The following is a 21,136-nucleotide window of genomic DNA, read 5'->3' as shown; positions in this document are numbered from 1 at the left end:
ATTGTTGTGGGAATACAGACAGTATAGCATCGTTCTTGGGCTGCCTCATACACATCTAGGTATGACGTCTGAAAAACCATTATTAAAAAACCATCAGAGTCTCTCTGAAGTCAGTCATGGTAATTAAACATGCAACTTTTTAACATGATAATGTCATGGAATGTTCATATTTGAACCGAACTTGGAGATAAAGCAGTGATTGACCATATCTGACAGTAATGGAATATAGGGAATCAAAACTCACAGCCTAGTGTCATAAAATATGACACCATTGGAGTGACTCACAGTGTCAACAAATATGACACCTTTGAGTTGACTCACAGTGTCATAAAATTTGACACCATGGAGGTGACTCATAGTATCATAAGTTTTGACACCATAGAGTTGACTCACAATGTCATAAAATATGACACCACAACGTTGATCCACAACATGCTATTAACTCCAGCTGACAGAATTAAAATAATGTACTAGAGGTTACAGACTCGCAGGATGTCATACAGCCTGACAGTATAACGATGCCTGACTCATTTTTAGTCATTACATCAGACTCAGTGATCCATTTTCATGGGCAATCAGAAAATTGAGAATTAACAAATTGATCACGTGGAAATCATTGAGCATCACAATTATATATTGATACCATATATATAAGACATACAACCCGGGGGAGACCGATAAATAATAACAACACACGCTGATCCTATAATATCAGAAACATTTTTATGATCGGCAGTTGTACCTCTGTATATATGGGCTTAGGGGTTTTTAGATAAAATTTTGAATAGTTAAATACAGCAAAATAACTTTGAAATGTTATAAAAGTTCAGTAATTTTCAGATGGTTTGAATACGATTTGGGAAAGAAAAAATAATGTTTTAACTTATATATATCAATAAAACAAAATGCACTTCCGGTTTTGAAAGTCGAATTTTCGAAAAACCAAGTTAAATTGCCGATTTTAATGCTTTCAAAAATCATATTAACAGTGATAAATCTACGTGCGCATCCCGAGTCCTGTACTCACAGAATTTTAAAAGGACCCATGAAATTTCTGGGAATGGGTATCTATAACACTGTGGGACCCATGGTTTTCACAAAAACTATTGAAAAGGACCCACGAATAATATTCGTAGATTGAAACTCTGTATTAAATAACTCAATTGGAAAAACTAGTCACATCAAACCATGATAAAATGTTTAAACTTTGCATTGATGCAAAAATATCATGTTTAAAAGAATACACTTAAAAGTAGTTAGCTAAGGGAAAATGCCTATAAACCGGAGGTCCCGCTGCCTGTCAACAAAGACAAAGAAGGAGTTTCCAATCTCTATGTATAAATGTTTCTGATAATATAGATTCACCTGTGCTACTGGCTAGGATGGTTATCCATGTCCCTGTGCACTTGTACTGTAGGCCTGAGTAGAACTGCTTTAGATTTATTCGTGAATTATAATGCGTAGTGTGATTTTCATTATTTACCTGAAGGAAACGGAAGAATTTGTTGATGTCTAGCTCATCTGTGTCCGTCATAATGCCGAATAATCGTTAGAGCAGACAACAGATATCGTTCTCTCATATGACAGGTGTCAACATTCGAGCATTAAAGGTAAATAGCAGAGGAAGTCCGTATGGTAGTCGTTTTATATGCAAACTCAAGAGGACTTCCGACTACTTTACATCCGGGGATTTTCAAGATGGATGCGTTCAACAGAACGGAAATTTTAACCGACGGTTTATGAAGAATTTCGTGTAAAAGTATGGAATTAAGTTGGTTACTTTTTTGAAGAAAACAAATTTAGATACATACCTCATAATTTGCATTTTAAAAGGACACATTTTGCATTCTATAAATTATTTCTGACTTTATATTTTACCCCCCCCCCCCCTCAAAACGTACAACTCTGCACTGGAAGTGGTCTTGGTATGTTTAAACGTACAGTGGTACAGTGACAGGTAACATCAGTATTATTTGATAACATTTGGCGCATTAGAGACAGGGCTTTGATGTCCATTGATACGACTAATTGTAAGAATGATAATTCGATTGCAAGGGTCGCTTAGGTCTCGTTTCAGAAATGCAGTTATCTTAAAAGATGGGACTGTTTGGGATAAATGCCAAGTAGATACTTATATAGATGTACATTTCTTGGCTAATTTTCGGCGTTGTGTTGCCGCAATTGCAATGGCTTTTAACATTTCCAGGCATATACTTTTCTATACACCTGCAGCAATGCAGCTGCATTAACATATCTGCTAAAGAGGTCCTTCTAACGTAAACCCTATTGAGATTCCTCCTCGAGACTCTTATGTCAGGACGTTTGATAGATGTCTCTCGTAGGAATCCCTACTTGAGCCTTCTAATTTTATTCTGGAAAATCAAGTCAGGCTGACCCACCCGTAGAACGAATATACGTACCCGGCCTACTATACCTTTCGGCCGGGTATGAATTGGTCCCTATGTGTCGTAGTGGAGCGCTGCCTCCGAAAATCACTCGGGCATAATTATCTATACTTTTTTGTAGATTTCCAATTATTTTATGCGTATACATGCATTTACATATTATTTTTGACCAAAACAAACATAACTACCATTCATAATATCTACCGTACCGCTCACAAAGACGTCAAAGTCACATTTTGTGGACTTGCCGTATAAATTCCCTCAGAAAGACCTTCATATGTATTATGTAAAAAATAATGCCTCGATGAGAATTTGATATTTTATGTGGTTCAGTTTCATAGCCTAGTAGGTAAGCGATATCAAACAAGTACGATAAAAATGCAAACAAATGTTTTATAATGGTTTGCATAATCATTACTTTGCTCCATTAGCAGTAATAGGCACCAATTGTAGCTCTAAAGATGACACCATTTTCTGTCAAAAGTCTTTTGAGTCTAAATTTTATTCTGGAAAATCAAGTCAGGCTGACCTACCCGTTGTCTATTACAGAAATAATCCAACTGCAGTGGTTCCCATACTGGCACACATCGCTAGTGGAGATATTTTTCTTTCCATAAGCACATATATTATTTAGTGACATGTATTAAAAACAAAGAACCATCCCATTTTGTAAATGGTGTCTTGTTCCATCGCTACTTTGAGCAGCCATTTTGAAAGTCCCTATCTGTCATATGACCGCTATAGTCTGTTTCAATAAAATTCATTACCTGTATAACCTTATTTCATTCAATGTAATAGGCATTATCTGGAATGTGCTATAGTAATAAGATATTGCACAATAGAAAACACAAGAAGAGATAATCATAATTTGGTTTATTCCAGAACCCAGAAGGGTACAACTGTTTCCAGTCATGGCCACGAAACGGCCAGCTGAGGACCAGGCTGCGGGCTCGGGCGGTCCTCCAGCCAAAAAGTCCATGACAAGGTTTGATCCTGTCAGTATCGGCAGAGTGTATAACCTGGTAAGTTGTTGCTATTGTTAAACACTAACCTTTCAAGAGTTCCATTGGTGTAACATTGAAGCTTTACAAACAAATGGCATTATACTGTTCACACAAGAATACCTGCACTGCTTGGCTGCTTATCGTAAGAACAGATTCCTACAATTTTGTATGTGAAACAAAATGTCTCTTTATGTTATTACAGCATAGTCAAGTTTCTTTCCACTTAAACATTGATATTGTTCATGTGGATTCCCAGTTCAAAATCAAAATGTCTTTCATACCCTGATGATCATGAAATTAAAGTCTGATGAAAAGTGATAGAAATATTTAAATGAAAAGAAACTTGACCATGGCGTGGAGAAATATTATGTTTTACAGAAATATCTGATCTTATATTGATGATCAGGTGAAATTTTTCCGAATCGTTACACAATGTCAATGTCTCTATTGTGATATCACAAAAACATCGGTTTTGTGCCATTCTCAAAATTTTCTTCTTCATAAAGGTAAGAAGAAAAAGCATTGCCAAATCTATCAGAAAGTAGGATTTACTTCTTATTTCATCTGTTGGACTTAAATTTGAAAGATGTTGTTGTTTCTAGTCCATCATTTCTGGAATAATTTATAATTGTATCAATATAATTTTGGTTAATTTGATATATGTGAGCTTTACTATGATTTTGATGAAAGTTTTTATGCTGTTTACAGGAAGAACTTGACATGAAGGTGCTAAAGTTCCAGAATAAGAAATTAGTAGAAAGAATTGAGCTTCGACGGCGAGCAGAAGATGAATTGCGGAAAAGAATCGACCAGCTAGAGAATCGTCAGCGTACAGATGATGCTGTTCTCATGATTGTCAACAGATACTGGAATCTAGTTAGTAAATCACCATTGTTGGTTATACAAAAGTTACAGCAACTGAACAACAAATTTTCTTAGTTAAGCATTCATGATATTATGGCTGGAATGATAGAAAGTGTTCTGACCTTGTTTAATTGGCTATGGTCTATGGGAAGTTATGAATTACAGTTTTTAGCTTATTAGTGAGGATAATGTTTGATTGCCTATGTTGTATGGGAAGTAATGAATTACAGTTTTCACATTAATGGTGATGATAATGTTTGATTGCCTATCATATGTTGTTTGGAAGTTATGAATTAGTTTTCAAATTATTAGAGAGGAAAACTAATTCATAACTTCCCAACAACATATGATAGGCAATCAAACATTTGATTGCCTATATATTTGTTGTATGGGAAGTTATGAATTAGTTCTCAGATTATTGGTGAGGATAATATTTAATTGTCTATGTTGTATGTTAAGTTATGAATTACATTTTTCAGATTATCGGTGACAATAAATATCTTTTCTACTTTCAGCTTGATGAGGATGCTCGTGTGTTGCTACAGAGATTTGATGCAGAAACTGCAGATGAAATGGAAACCAAAAGTAACAGAATTTACTATATACACCTCTTTAATCAAAGTCTTTTTGGTCACTGTTTCGAGGTATTCAGGTTAACCATACTTGAATTTATATTATAATGTTGATTCAGGGCTGTCAACCAACTAACATACTCAAAACCAAATAGAGACTTCAAAAAGTAGGAGTTTATGAGGTTCGGCTGTGAATTATATGTTCTATTTGTTTGTCATCCATTAACACTGAATCAATAGTTTTTTTATCGCATTACTACAAAATATAGTTTTATTGCAGTTATACTACAAAAATGAAATGGTTTCACAAATTTTACAATATATGTAGTCTAGTAGTAGACGATACAATTGATCTGAGAGGCTGTAATGATACTGTAATAATAAGACATTAAACACTGAATCAATAGTTTTTTATCGCATTACTACGAAATAGATTTTTATTGCAGTTATACTACAAAATGAAATGGTTTCACAAATTTTACAATATATGTAGTCTAGTAGTAGACGATACAATTGATCTGAGAGGCTGTAATGATACTGTAATAATAAGATATTTATATCTATTGATAGATGAGAGTGATGCTACAACAGCGTTCCTCACCCTTCTCTCCACCTGGGACAAACAGGAACTGGAGCAGAAACTAGGGCAGCGAGTCGAATTCTCCAAGCGAGCTATAGGTAAACTGCTGCAAGCCTTCGACAGACTGCTTCAGAGAAACGAAAAACTGAATAAGGCCATTCAGGATAAGGTGGAAACTGAGGCTAAGGCTCACGAGATGGCCGCGGTGGCCAAAGAAATCACCGAAGTCAAGATTGAACCGGAGGTGATAGATATAAAAAAAGAAGTAACAGAGCCTGTCAAGGTAGAAGCAGCAGAGGTCAAGACAGAGAGTGAACAAGGAGCAGGTATGTTATTATTTTCATTTTGGGCTATTCCATTAGTATTTGTTTGTGAGGTTTGGAAGGAATTTATAATGTGATGAATAACAAGATTTTTGGATAACAGCCTTTCACACCAACCCACTTAGAGTAATCATAGTCCTTACAAATTTTAATGTATTTTTTTTACTTGTATCTGTGAATTAAATGCTCATGTGGATGAAATAGAATTATAAAAGATAGTTTTGTTAATGTTACTCAATCTTTTAATTGCCATTTGTACATGACATGTCATAAATGATGTTCATCATTTGAACATGAATTGGTGTTTAATCGTGTATTACCATAATTAACACTACCTCTAGGCCACGAAAATTTTAAAACCCCTGTAAATCATTACTTCATTCCAGGTAGGATATCATACCAAAGTTTTTTTTCAGGATGATATTAAGTATTTTTCATATTTTTACTCCGGCTTTCCTCAAACAATAGTACCTTAAGTAACTTTACACCTGAAGAAACATATATAAACTCTTCTAAATCAAAAAAAATACCATTAGAATGGTCCATCATTAAATGACCATTATGGCTGTTAGTGACGTTAAAACAATCTAAATTGATGTGGTAGGTGATGTTCTGGTATGATAAAAAACATTTGATAACTGTGACTACCTGTTTAGGTGGTAGGCTTTGATAGGAATAGAAGTAGATCTGAAACTAAGTTTGTGACTGCCTTTTTAGGTGATACTGCGGCCGTAAAAGAGGAAGGTGAGGGGGAGGATGTGAAACCAGACACATCAACCGAAGTGAAGGAGGAGGTCAATGAGGAGGTGAAGGAGGAAGTTAAGGAGGAGGAGAAGGAAGAGGAACCAGAGGAGGAGGATGTCTTATCACTGCGAGATGTGGTACAGAACGAACTGGTTGTCTTACAACAGGAAAACAAACAGATCCACAACATGGTTACACACCTCCACGCTCGCCACCACGAACACACTCTCAAGGTCAGTGAGGTCATAGCTGATGTACTCTTAGGGTCTGTTTATAAGTTTTATATAAACTTATCAAGGTATGGATAAAAGGGTTCAATGGTTTCACAAATAACATAAGCTTGAAGTTTTAGTTCATAGAAATCAAATGCTGTAATTTAGATTTCATTGTCAACAAATTTATTAAACTAATGGCAGAGTTCATACTTATACTGCCCTCAAGATCAGAGTTCATAGTTGATATACATTCAAGGTCATAGTTAACATATCCTCAAGATCAGGGTTCATAGCTAATACACATTCTGGTCAGAGTTCATAGTTACCTTGCCCTACAGGGTAAAAATTGAAATAAACTAAGCTTTTTATTCTGTTTGATTTACCTATGATAGGTGTCAGAGCTGCAAGACAAACTGACCGCTGCAGAGACAGAAATAGCAGAGCTGAAAAACAAGATGGACGACTTGGAGTATAACTTTGAGAAGGCCGACTCTCGAGCAGAGAAACTTGACCGACACTTGGCTGATGCCTGTCAGAAACTTCAGAGTTACCAGGAATCCACTACCATCATACCAGTGGAGGGTGGTAAAAGTATTACTGGGGTCTCCAAAAATAAGGTAAGTTTGATTACCTCCCTATTTAGTATCACCAGGGTCTCCAAAACTAAGATAAGTTTGATTTCCTCCCTATTTAGTATCACTGGAGTCTCCAAAAATAAGGTAAGTTTGAATACCTCCCTTTTTAGTATCACTGGAGTCTCCAAAAATAAGGTAAGTTTGAGTACCTCCCTTTTTAGCTCGCCTATTCGAAGAATAGGGGGAGCTAATGTTGTCACCCTGGCGTCGGCGTCAGCATTGGGGTTCCATTTCATGTTAAAGTTTTTTAACAAGTTTCTGTTTCGTCAATTGTTTGAGCTTAAGTCATCATAAATGTTTATGATTTTATTTTCCTAATGTGTATGGATGCTGAACGTGATAATACAACCAATTTGGGGCCCTTTAGGGGTTTTTTGAGTCTGTTAATTTGTCATATTTCCATGTTAAAGTTTTTGAGCAAGTTTCTTTTTTGTCTATTGTTTAAGCTTAAGTCATCATAAATGTTTATGATTTTATTTTACTAATGTGTATGGATGCTGAACGTGATAATACAACCAATTTAGGGCCCTTTAGGGGGTTTTTGAGTCTGTTAATTTGTCATATTTCCATGTTTAAATAGTAAATACTTGAACATCAACTTCTTCTGAATAGGCGAGCTTTGCTGTTCTCCAACAGCTCTTGTTAGTATCACTGGGGTCTCTAAAAATAAGGTAAGTTTGAATACCTCCCTTTTAAGTATCACTGGGGTCTCCAAAAATTAGGTAAGGTTGAGTGCCTCCCTTTTTAGTATCACTGGAGTCTCCAAAAAACAAGGTAAATTTGATTACCTCCCTTTTTACAATCACTGGGGTCTCTAAAAATAAAGTCCAAACCATACACAGTCCTAAAAAAATTGAAATTGTCTTTCAATGCCAGTAATGATAGAGCGTAAATCTTGAATATTTTGAAGAAGGGAGACATATTGTACAGGTGCTACCATATTCTACTGACAATAAGTTCCCACTCAACAATAAGCCCCCTCCACTTTTTATGAAGTCTTTTTGTACTAGGGTCAAATCCAGCAGCAAGCCCTCTACTCTATAAAATTGGCTACCATACAGTCTATCTCCCCAGATAGTGCAGATACTTCCCTTTACCTGCTGGCAAAAGTAGCAATTCAGACATGCTTTGAATTACGATCAAGACACAACCATGTTTGTTTTTTATTGAATATCATACGAAAAGTGACATTTTATTTTGTCTGTATACCATTTAAGAACTTAGTGAGAAAGTAAGTACTTTATTTTAGTTCATATCTAAAATGGCCACTATCTTACTATAGAAACTATTGATAACTTGGCATGCTATCAGCGGTTATCGACATGTTGAATTTTAAATCAATTGATCGAGTTAAGAGGAATACTATCAGGATCTAATTATAGTCTGATTTATTGTTTTACCCTTAGAAGACAACTTTTTACATCTTTTATATGCTACCTGGCTATTCAGGAATTTCACTCCTGTTTTAACTCTGAAAGTCCTAGGTACTCTTAGGTTTGAAGTTTGCGAGTTCCTTATTAAAACATTGGAGTCTTTTTGCTAAAATTACTGTAACTTTCTATATGCTGTATCAGAAAACATATTTTGTACTGTAATAAGTGTATGTATATGTTTTTGAATAAATAGACAATTATTGCTTCTACTTCATCTAATTGACCTGTACATAACTTTCATTTTAAATACCTTCCACATTTAGTCCCAGGGACTCCCATCATTTTATTTTAGGAGTCCCCAGTCATTTTTGTACGTCAGAGACGAAAACCTATGTCAGGGAAAAGTCTGGCCATTTGTCTGCTTAATTTGACATTGTACACTCTATATTAGTCATTGAAACATCAAATAAGAAACTTTCACTGGTATATCCACATATAATAGCATAATCCTTGTATGACCTAATACTTAAAATCTGTTTTGGTTTATAGCTTGATGAGATCATACAGGACTTGGAGGAACAGCGAGAACTGGCGACCAACAGAATGACAGAGCTAGAGAAACTTAGCAAGGAACATCAGGAGGCGCTCACAGAAATCGAAAAGTTAAAGATGGATGTAGGTTAACAAATAATTTAAGAAATAACCGTGATATCGATAATTATATGGTTTATAGATGTATAAACAGAAAATCGAAGTGTACTCTGAATTAATCACAAGGGCTGCACTTTGGATTTTGGTCTATACATAAAGGATCTTAAATGAGTGTTCATTTCATATGAGCTTTTAATAAAACTTGTTTCGAAGTTTTCATTTTCTCGCCAAGGCTCACGAAAATAAAAACTTTTTAGACTTGTTTCATAAAACCTCATATGGAAATATATTACACGGGTGAAATCACTGGATATCAGGCGGATTATGTGATAAATTTATATACCAAATGATCATCGCTTTCAATCCTTATAATTTAATATCTTAAACAAGACAATGAATAAAGGATTCTCATAAAACTAGTTTTGTATGGAGGAATAATTTTAACCAAACCAAAGTATAAAAATGCTATATGTGAAATAGATTCCTTTTACTGTTGCTCTAGGATATGACCTCTGATCTATGACCTCTGTAGGCTCTGATCTTCAGTTTATGACCTCTGATCTTTAGTTTATGACCTCCGATCTTCAGTTTATGACCTCTGATCTTGACTTTTGCAGCTCCAGCACCTGCCTGAGAGTGTGATCGTGGAGACAACAGAATACAAATGTCTACAGTCCCAGTACTCCGTTCTCTACAACGATAACATGCAGTTCCGTACGCAGATAGAGGAGTCGAGTAGTCGATTACAGAACAGTAAAAATACCCACCTCCGACACTTAGAGCAGATGGAGGTTAGTAACTGTATACTGCCAGTGGGGGGATTAGATTTCACTGTGCAGTTTTAAAACTAGTCAATTTATTTCTGCTAAAATTTAAATACTTAACAAAAAACAAATTAGATAAAGATTGAATATATCTGTTTGAAATCATTGTTTGAAATTGACAAATGTGCAAACATTTCTTCTTGCTAATGAAAAGCTGAGAGAAGATTGTTAAATGTTCTGTCACAAAATTAAACACCTGTTATAATATTTGTAAACTTTGACTGATCAGAGTGATGAGCTGGGAGGACAGAAGAAGTTGAGAGGAGAGTGTATACAGTTAGAGGATGCCCTGGCTCAAGTCAGAAAGGAGTATGAAATGCTGAGGATAGAGTTTGAACAGACGCTGGCACAGAACGAACAGACAGGTAATATGATACACATGTTAAAGTCGGACTCTCATCGTAATGAACAAACGGCTAATTATGATACACTTGTTAGCTTCAATGATTTCTTATGTTATAACAGTGCCAAGTTTCATAAAAATTCCTAATAACTTTAAAGAATTCTTTAATTTAAAATGTCTCCGTAAAAAAATGAACACGTAATAAGGAAGGATTGTTTCCTTAACTTCTGTAATGCTTTCTATTGATAATTTTAAGTTAAGGAATTCCTTAAAATTCAGGACTGTTGTTTAAATTGGGCCCAGTTGTTTTGCATAAAAGAACAGCTGGCCCCAAGTGTGTAGACTTTAATCCTAGCCCCAGGATCATGAAAGAACCTTTGACTTAAGTTTTGACTTAGCCAATCATAAATGATGTAACTTTTTGTAACGTCATCTTTGATTGGCTAAGCTTAAAATTAAGACAATTTTAGACTTAAGCCTGTTTATTGATCCTGAGGCGAGGTCACACAAAACTAGACTATTGATACATGTCTGTTATTGTTTTGTAACAAAATGTGACTTTCAGTAACATTAATCCCCACAATGTTAAATCTATTGGCAGGACCAATTAATCATGAGATGAGAAACTTGATCCAAAGTTTACAGAAACATAATCAACAGCTCAAATCAGAGTCGGGCCGGTACCGACGGCGAGCCAAGGAAGCACAAGCAGAGTGTACTAAGGTATGAGTACAGACATACTAGTTAAAATTGGAATTGTAATTCCACTCCACTACGATGCTCTACGTTACCCACCAATACAGAATATAACAACTCTCCGTTCAAGGTCACCTCAGCTTGACCCCTATGATTAGCCAATCACTGTGATGCCTATGAAGTCTTCAGTGTATTTATAAAGGGCTACTAGGACATCCCAATTCTAGGTCAGAGGTCATGTTGAGGTGGACCTGAACAGAGTGTTGGTAGATCTTGTATTGCAGCATATCATAGAACATGGTTTTTATATATATTGGCGTATAGAAAGATGATTTTCAGTCTTTGGAAAAGTGCACTGATGTGATGTCCATGTTTACATAGTTAATATGGTAAAATAGATATAAAAAAAACATGTAATTTATGCTTTTACTAGAAGTATTCTAAAAAGCGTATACCACAAATACTCCTCAAATTATAAAGTTCAATACCACAAATACTCATCAAATCATAAAGTTTAATACCACAAATACTCCACAAATCATAAAGCATAATACCACAAATACTCATCAAATCATAAAGTTCAATACCACAAATACTCATCAAGACATAAAGTTTATACAACAAATAGTTCTCAAATCATAAAGCTTAATACCACAAATACTTCTCAAATCATAAAGTTTAATACCACAAATACTTCTCAAATCATAAAGTTTAATACCACAAATATTCCTCAAATCATAAAGCTTAATACCACAAATACTCCTCAAATCATAAAGTTTAATACCAAAAAAACTCCTCAAATCATAAAGTTTAATACCACAAATACTCCTCAAATCATAAAGTTTAATACCAAATATACTCCTCAAATCATAAAGTTTAATACCACAAATACTCCTCAAATCATAAAGTTTAATACCACAAATACTCCTCAAATCATAAAGCTTAATACCACAAATACTCCTCAAATCATAAAGTTTAATACCACAAATACTCCTCAAATCATAAAGTTTAATACCACAAATACTCCTCAAATCATAAAGTTTAATACCACAAATACTCCTCAAATCATTAAGTTCAATACCACAAATACTCCTCAAATCATAAAGTTCAATACCACAAATACTCCTCAAATCATAAAGTTCAATACCACAAATTATACTCCTCAAATCATACAGTTTAATACCACAAATACTTCTCAAATCATAAAGTTTAATACCACAAATACTCCTCAAATCATAAAGTTTAATACCACAAATACTCCTCAAATCATAAAGTTCAATACCACAAATACTCCTCAAATCATAAAGTTCAATACCACAAATACTCCTCAAATCATAAAGCTGAATATATATGCAGTCAAACCTGTCTATAACGACCACTGAAGGGGAATCAGAAAAACGGTCACTATAGACAGGTTGCCTTTATAGACAGGTTGGGGCTTTCGTGCCAACCAATGAGCCAGTAAATGAAACAGAATTGTATTAATACAAAACAGACCTGCTACTGGATGTTTATATATGTATTGCCATGCATTATTTAAGAAATAATTGTGTCTATATATTTCCGTGATTTGTGTTCTTTTTATTGTAATGCAATCAGAAATTTTGATCATAACAAAATCAACTCATTTTGATACATAGTAAATATTTTTCAGCTATGAACAAAATCATTACCTAATTACTGACTTCACATGGCCTGGAATTATCTAAGATCGATTATTTTCAGACAAAGTATGCGTGTAATATTTTTTTACAACACATTCTTGCTGGCAAGTCGTATGTAATGTTGCCGTGTAACCAGTTTCGACGGATTAATCTCGGAACATGAAATATCGATTTGGAGGCATTTTCTCACAATATACAGCTTCAAAACTATTAAAATCACAATGCAGGTACACATATTAACTTGCAGTAACATTTCTACCAAGAAATGGGACCGTATTTTATTTAAAAACACATCGAGAATACCCGGGTTACACCGGGCGATAATCCGACTGACTCTAATCGTAAAGAAGAACGTAAATTTATAGACCTAATTTGAAAAAGCCATTTCTTAGTAATAAAACAATGCTAAATATCAACAATGAATAACGGAACACATAAAATAAATCGGCATGTTTTATTTTGCCTGCCGTATCATACGAGTTGTGGCTTCAAAATCACGCTTTACGAGTGTGATTCTTTTCGTGCACTTGGCGTTCGCGACCGAACATAATTTCAGTCTTTGATAGGCATAAACGGTCGTTAAAACTTCCATCCTTAAGTTGGCAACCATATTTTTACCTCAAATGTTACGACCGCTAGGTTATAAACCAAACAGTACTGTATAAACTATTCATAGCTTGGGCTTCAGTAATGGCTGCCTTTTGCTTACAAAGGGAGTTAATTACCAGAAGTAGGTCAAAGGGACGCTACTACACACACACACACACACTGTACTCGGAACTCGAAAAGTCAATCTCAGCGACCAGTCGTTATACAACTTTGACCGGGCTAAAACGACCGGTCGTTAGCCACATTAGACAGGTGGTCGTTATGCACAGTGCCATTATATAGTAAAAGCGCACGGGGAGTCTAAAAACCGGTTGTTATAGACAGGCGGTCGTTATATACAGGCGGTCGTTAGAGCAGGTTTGACTGTATACCACAAGTGATCCGCAAATCATAAAAACCTCCAAACTACAGAAAGATTGTTGTAGTTAATAGTATTTCTTATTGAACTTTGTCTTTATTTTAGATTAAAGCAGAACTGGCAGCTACTGAACAAAAACCAAATAACAATAGCACGGGTGAAGGGGCTACAGGTACTCAGCCTAATCCAGGGGCCCAGGGAGGCCCAGAGACGGCCCCGTCTAAGGACCAGGTCCCTTCACCTCCGACCCCGACCTCCAGTAGTAAGTCTGAACCCCTTGACCCACCCGCTTGTGTTCTATCCAAGGAGGAGGAGAAGGAGGATCTCGAGTTCAGAGAGAAAGGCAAGACCGATCTAGAGGTGATCAAAGATCTACGGTCCCAGCTGAAACAGGCTCAGGCGAGTCAGAAAGAACTGAAACTGCTTCTGGACATGTATAAGTCGGCACCTAAAGAGCAACGTGACAAAGTACAGGTGAGCAGGCCAGGCGATAAGTTTATAAAAGTACATGTGTGTTAGAATTACTTCTTTGTTTATAATACAGTGTGGACAAAATATTGTTGAATTTTCAAGGCGATCTGCTAACCAGAACAAATAGAATTACACATTATATTCTGACAAAGAGTCAGATTGCCTCTAAAATGCAACAATATTTTGTCTACACTATTAGAATTACTTCTTTGCCCTATATTTACTACTAAAAGTAATTTGTATCCTACAGACATATGTCTATAAAGATCCAGTGTTATATGGAAAACAACTGTTGATATTACTTCCTTGACCCATATTATATACTACCAATATACTGTAAATTGGGTTATTTTGGATGGGGTCATACTTTGATACAAAAATTTCCTGCTGCCAAAATATTCCAATTCATGGTAGAACACCTGTTTATTGTAGTACCAAATAGTCATTTTCATCACAATCTCTCGAGATGATCTAAACTTTTCATTCATTTCCGCAGTTGATGGCCAGTGAAAAGAAAGCAAGACAAGAAATAGAAGAACTTAAAACTCACATCAAGAAAATGCAGGAAACAGAACGTAAAGAAAGACGAAAACTAGCTGAGGATGATGCAATCAGAAAGATAAAAAAGATGGAAGAGACAATCAGCGAGCTGCACAGAAGAATCTGACGAGTCAGAAACAGAAAGAAGAAGCCTTACTGGACGAGATGGAAGTGACTGGACAGGCCTTTGAGGACATGCAGGAACAAAACACACGACTACTCCAACAACTCAAGGAGAAAGACGACGCTAACTTTAAACTGATGTCTGAGGTATGTCATTACCCATTGGTATTTCAGGTGTGTCAGACACAATATAAATCTGTTGTTCTTACCTACGTAGGCCAACTTGAATTTTCTCAGGAAAGAAGTTTTCCTAGAAAATCTTCTAACTCTCTGATTGAAGAGCTTTCAATAATAGAAACGCTTCAAATGAAGTCACCAAAAGTTGTTTTTAGTATAGGATTAGATTTGCAGTCAAGAGTTCTGCTTTCTAAGAAGGAACTGAAGTTGCTTCTGGACATGTATAAGTCGGCACCTAAAGAGCAACGTGACAAAGTACAGGTGAGCAGGCCAGGCGATAAGTTTATAAAAGTACATGTGTGTTAGAATTACTTCTTTGTTTATAATACAGTGTGGACAAAATATTGTTGAATTTTCAAGGCGATCTGCTAACCAGAACAAATAGAATTACACATTATATTCTGACAAAGAGTCAGATTGCCTCTAAAATGCAACAATATTTTGTCTACACTATTAGAATTACTTCTTTGCCCTATATTTACTACTAAAAGTAATTTGTATCCTACAGACATATGTCTATAAAGATCCAGTGTTATATGGAAAACAACTGTTGATATTACTTCCTTGACCCATATTATATACTACCAATATACTGTAAATTGGGTTATTTTGGATGGGGTCATACTTTGATACAAAAATTTCCTGCTGCCAAAATATTCCAATTCATGGTAGAACACCTGTTTATTGTAGTACCAAATAGTCATTTTCATCACAATCTCTCGAGATGATCTAAACTTTTCATTCATTTCCGCAGTTGATGGCCAGTGAAAAGAAAGCAAGACAAGAAATAGAAGAACTTAAAACTCACATCAAGAAAATGCAGGAAACAGAACGTAAAGAAAGACGAAAACTAGCTGAGGATGATGCAATCAGAAAGATAAAAAAGATGGAAGAGACAATCAGCGAGCTGCAGAAGAATCTGACGAGTCAGAAACAGAAAGAAGAAGCCTTACTGGACGAGATGGAAGTGACTGGACAGGCCTTTGAGGACATGCAGGAACAAAACACACGACTACTCCAACAACTCAAGGAGAAAGACGACGCTAACTTTAAACTGATGTCTGAGGTATGTCATTACCCATTGGTATTTCAGGTGTGTCAGACACAATATAAATCTGTTGTTCTTACCTACGTAGGCCAACTTGAATTTTCTCAGGAAAGAAGTTTTCCTAGAAAATCTTCTAACTCTCTGATTGAAGAGCTTTCAATAATAGAAACGCTTCAAATGAAGTCACCAAAAGTTGTTTTTAGTATAGGATTAGATTTGCAGTCAAGAGTTCTGCTTTTCAACACTGTGCGATCTCTTCAGATGTTGTGACATATCTTGATAACAATTCTGAATAAACTGACCTTTATACCGGGTATATCAATCTTTGGTCCACTTCAACATTTCAACCTTGGCTGATTTGTTCCAACATATAACCATCTCTTTCTTTTGAGTTTGAATCCAAATGCAATGATAGTGTTGTAATAAAGAAATCCTTTAAAGATGCTCCACCGCCGACAAATAGTATTTTTTCACTATCAAAAACAGGAGAAGACGATTTAGTATTTTTCTTCAGTTACAAAAATTACTTACTTTACACCTTTACCACCATTGAAAAGTTTGAGCTTTTAATTCTACGTCAAGTTAAAAATATGAAAAATAATTAATTGCATCCCGAAAAAATTCTGACGCACTATATCCTATATGGAATGAAGTACTGATTGCACATGCACTAAAGGCAAAATGAAAATATATATATTATTTTTGTGTTAATTAGACATACATACACACGATTGAACACCAATTATTGTTCAAATGATGAATATCATTCATGCTCTGTCGGCAGTGGAGCATCTTTAATTAAAAAATCATTAAATTCTATGACTGGTTTTAAAAGTAAAAAACTAACAAATCATTTTATGTGTTATAGAGAATCAAGTCGAATCAGATTCAGAAGTTACTCCGTGAGGAGAAGGAAGTACTGGCAGACCAGGTCAATACAATCCACTCTCAGGTCGAGGCTCAAAACATAGTGGTACGGAAGCTGGAGGAGAAAGAACAGATACTGCAGAATACACTGTCTACGATAGAGAAGGAGCTCGGGTAAGTCATACTTAGTTAGTTAAAATGAAAAAGAGGTGCTTATTTTGATGAAAACCGTATACATTTTACAATGTATATTATAAGGTATCACTTATTTTGATGAAGTCAGTGTATATTGTATATAGATAGTCTTAACTCATTCTTCCCTGAAGACACATTTAGGCTCTTCTAAATCAAAGACTAGACCAGTCCATTATGAAATTTGAGGGGTGAATGTGTTATTGTACATTATTTTGTTGTTTTGAAATGATACTCTGTTAACCAGCTTATTTTCAGCAGCAACCTAATTTATGCTTTATGACTAATCCATGGTGATAAAATCTAGTAAATTACAGTTAAAAAGCTCTGTTGTACACAAAATATTTATATTAACTCTATATCAATCCTACTTTATTGGAACAATTTAACTTGGTCCTTCCTGATTTCTCATTTTAATTCGTAAATTTATATTCGTAACTGGAACAGTCGGTCATTAAATCATGTGTGTATGAATGAGGTTATTTACGTATAAAATTATCAGATGGAATTTTCTAAGAGATTTAAATCTGAAGCTTATATTTATGATTGTGTCACAGTCTGACACAGCAGGCTATGGAGATGCACAAACGTAAGGCCGTGGAGAGTTCACAGACAGCGGCCGATCTAAAACTCCACCTTGACAAATATCAGGCCCAGCTGAAGGAGGCTACGGTCTTGGTGGCCGAGAAAACTGGCGCATTAGAACAGGAGGCCTACAAACACAAGAGGATGCAGGTCTGTGAATCTCTCTCATTACACTTACACTCTCTTGGATACTAATTTTCCACAATTTCCAAAACAAGTTCACAAAGATTAACATTCATGGATTAGATAACATTGAATGAAAATCCTTATCAATATAAAATATGTAAATATTCATTCGCGGTGATAAACTTTCTCAAATTTACCGATGTCTCAAAATTTGTACACGAAAGAAAGTTGGTTAACCATATGGTCTATTGCCATTATTGAATTATTTAATTGATTTGTTTATTGTCTCCTTTATATATTGAGCTATTGGGTTAAAGGAATAAATGGTAACTTGTGTACAGTCTGGTTGTGTCTTGTATACAGTAGTATCCTGTTACCTTGTATATTGAAGTCCTCGGATCAAGTTTCCATTACAATAGTGGTGAAAGGACATTTGATAAAAGGATTCATTTCAACTTCAGCAATATTTATTTCAGTGCTACTGATCTGAATCTATAGTTCATATCAAAATACTGTTTATTTTTAGTAAGTGTAGATGACATGAGGATTTATCTGTATAATATGTCTTCAGGAAGAAATAGCTAAACTTCAAAGAAAGTTGGAACGGACGAAGAAGATAGAGATGGCAGGCGCTGCAGATGAAGTTCTCATGGCAGAAATCGCCGAGTATAAGGTAGGTACAGAGAGATTTGATATAATACAATTAATCGTTATTCACATCTGATTTAATACAATTAATCATTTAATATTCACATCCGATTGAACTGAACTTGATCAAGTTACTCTCTGCATCAGTTAGAAAACATGGACGAAGAATAGCAAAAGCATTTATTCCACTTCTGGTATTTTTGGGTGAAAACCCCAGAATTTTAGTGGATTTTGAGAATTATGTTTTTAGTCCTTTCCAATTGTTCTGAAAATAAAAGTAAATATATAAATGAACTTCTAGATTTAGACCAATCAGAACACAAAATATACAAAGATTGCAGATGAAAATATTTTACCTGACAAGTACTTTTAGGTTGAAAAATTAAGAACTATGGTATTTATGTTAATGTCTACTTTTTGACAAAGTGTATCTATATCAGATCACACTGAGATCACAGGGATCAATCTAGGGGAGAAGTGTCAGTCTTAATTTTGTTTTGTCAGATGGACTTTAGTATTATAAGCAAAGTGGGATTATTAAGAAAAATGATTATTAATTATTTATTAAAATAATTAAAATAATTCCCGTTCATTACAGGAACAATTGACATGTCCATCCTGTAAGGTGAATCGTAAGGATGCTGTGCTCACCAAGTGTTTCCATGTGTTCTGTCTTGAATGTCTCAAGACGCGCTACGAGACCCGTCAACGAAAGTGTCCCAAGTGTAATGCAGGTTTTGGTGCCAATGACTACCACAGACTTTACCTAGCGTAGCACCACTGGTGTGGCTCTGATGCTGTGTAGTGGGACCATGAGACTGGCCAATGGAGTCATGACAGAAGTCAGGCAGACTCAAAGTAACTCATCATGAAAGTGTTATTGGAACTCAAAGTAACTCAACACCAAAGTGTTATGGGACTCAAAGTGACTCAAAATGAAAGAGATTTGGGACTCAAAGTGACTCAACATGAAAGAGTTTTGGGACTCAAAGTTACTCAACATGAAAGAGTTTTGGGACTCAAAATGACTCAACAGGAATGAGTTATGGGGACGCAAAGTGACTCAGCACGAAAGAGTTTTGGGGACTCAAAATGACTCAACAGGAATGAGTTATGGGGACGCAAAGTGACTCAGCACGAAAGAGTTTTGGGGACTCAAAATGACTCAACACAAAAGAGTTTTGGGGACGCAAAGTGACCCAACATGAAAGAGTTTTGGTACTCAAAATGACTCAACATGAAAATTATTGGGCTTGGAGTGACTCAACACAAAAGAGTTATTGGCATAATACAAAAGAGTGAAAAGTGATTCAACATGGAAAGAAATTATGGTGGACTCTTGTTCACATTTAGATAGTTGATGCCTTCACATCTCTATGACGATTGGCCTACGTTGAGATTTTTGTGTCAGATCTAAGTATATAAGGGATGAAAGTGATGGAATGCAGCATGTTGAGTTCTGCTAGAAATAATGCCATTTGAGAGTGAAGAATGGTAAAACACAATTTAGATCTAAACACATCAGCTCTAGGACTTTTTTATTTATATTATTTATATTAATTTGACATGTTTTTACCCACCCAAGTGGACAATAGATTGATCTTGTAACCCCTATAGCTCCTCCACAACTAATTTAAGGATAGAAGGTTTCTTCTTCATACAAGAAGCAGACATACATGCTTATAAACATAATGTCTCATGCTAAAATATATCTGCTGTTTGTAAATTTGTATTTCAGCTCACTAGTGTTTCAAATTAATTACTTTTTCGTATTATTCTAAATTATTCTAATAGTATTCCAATTGTCTTTTCAAATCAACTAACTGAACCATAACCTAATAAATGATGTAATATTCCGTCTTTGCATATTACAGAGTTAGCTCCCTTGCAGGTAGGTATTGATTGTTACGTCATTATTTTGTGAGTGCAATTCACGTCGTTTTCTCCAAAATGTATGATGTTGCACTCCGAAACACATGACGTCACAATCAATACCTACCCGCAAGTGCAGATAACTCTGTAATATGCAAATTCGGAATAAGCACACGCTGCAATAAAACAGCTGTAATAAAGCAGTTGAGCGATACAGGCCCTTTAGATCTGCGCCTCTTGTTCATTCTAGCTCTACATATTATATATCAGTATACTGTGGTTTGAAAGTTTTGTCCTTTAAGTAAAGGATTGCTTGTAATGGATGGTAAAAGTACAGCCTTCTGTATTTAACTTGAATAACATACTATGAACCGTCATTTCAATAGAAAGATATGAACCATGTTATGCATCATTTTTAGTACTTTTAAGTATATAATTATCATGCAGCTTTTGTTGTGTTTTTTCTTTGGGAGGGTGGTGTTTTTTGTTTGTTTTCTATATCTGTTTTGTTTTGAGCGCTGATTGATATAATGTTATATCTCGTTTGTGATTAGTTACAAACATTTGATCACAAAGCTCACCTGACCAAACATTTCTGTACCTATATCCATTCTGTATTTATTGTCC

At 35.3% G+C, this 21,136-nt stretch overlaps 1 protein-coding gene across 1 annotated transcript; it reads left to right on the top strand.

Annotated features, from left to right (window-relative positions):
- The first annotated feature begins 1,683 nt into the window (after nt 1-1,683).
- On the top strand, nt 1,684-20,681 carry LOC138331355 (E3 ubiquitin-protein ligase Bre1-like). The gene is made up of 17 exons (XM_069278919.1): nt 1,684-1,759; nt 3,288-3,427; nt 4,118-4,285; nt 4,789-4,858; nt 5,416-5,751; nt 6,466-6,725; nt 7,100-7,324; nt 9,265-9,390; nt 9,984-10,157; nt 10,420-10,555; nt 11,135-11,256; nt 13,966-14,334; nt 15,926-16,237; nt 17,088-17,260; nt 17,836-18,013; nt 18,561-18,662; nt 19,236-20,681. Exons 2-17 carry the CDS (start codon nt 3,317-3,319, stop codon nt 19,410-19,412), a joined length of 3,039 nt encoding a protein of 1,012 aa, XP_069135020.1. The 5' UTR covers nt 1,684-1,759; nt 3,288-3,316; the 3' UTR covers nt 19,413-20,681.
- Nucleotides 20,682-21,136: the final 455 nt, after the last annotated feature.

The sequence above is a fragment of the Argopecten irradians genome, chromosome 9 (assembly GCF_041381155.1).
Source record: "Argopecten irradians isolate NY chromosome 9, Ai_NY, whole genome shotgun sequence".
In the NCBI taxonomy this organism is placed as follows: Eukaryota; Metazoa; Mollusca; class Bivalvia; order Pectinida; family Pectinidae; genus Argopecten; species Argopecten irradians.
The sequence above is the reverse complement of the archived record's forward strand: the minus strand, read 5'-3'. Positions and strand labels throughout refer to the sequence as shown.

Excerpts from the sequence above, each read along its gene's own strand:
- LOC138331355 (XM_069278919.1), top strand. The coding sequence starts at position 3,317 with ATGGCCACGAAACGGCCAGCTGAGGACCAGGCTGCGGGCTCGGGCGGT. Across the intron at positions 5,752-6,465 it reads AGAGAGTGAACAAGGAGCAG|GTGATACTGCGGCCGTAAAA; the intron begins GTATGTTATTAT and ends CTGCCTTTTTAG. Across the intron at positions 6,726-7,099 it reads ACCACGAACACACTCTCAAG|GTGTCAGAGCTGCAAGACAA; the intron begins GTCAGTGAGGTC and ends TACCTATGATAG.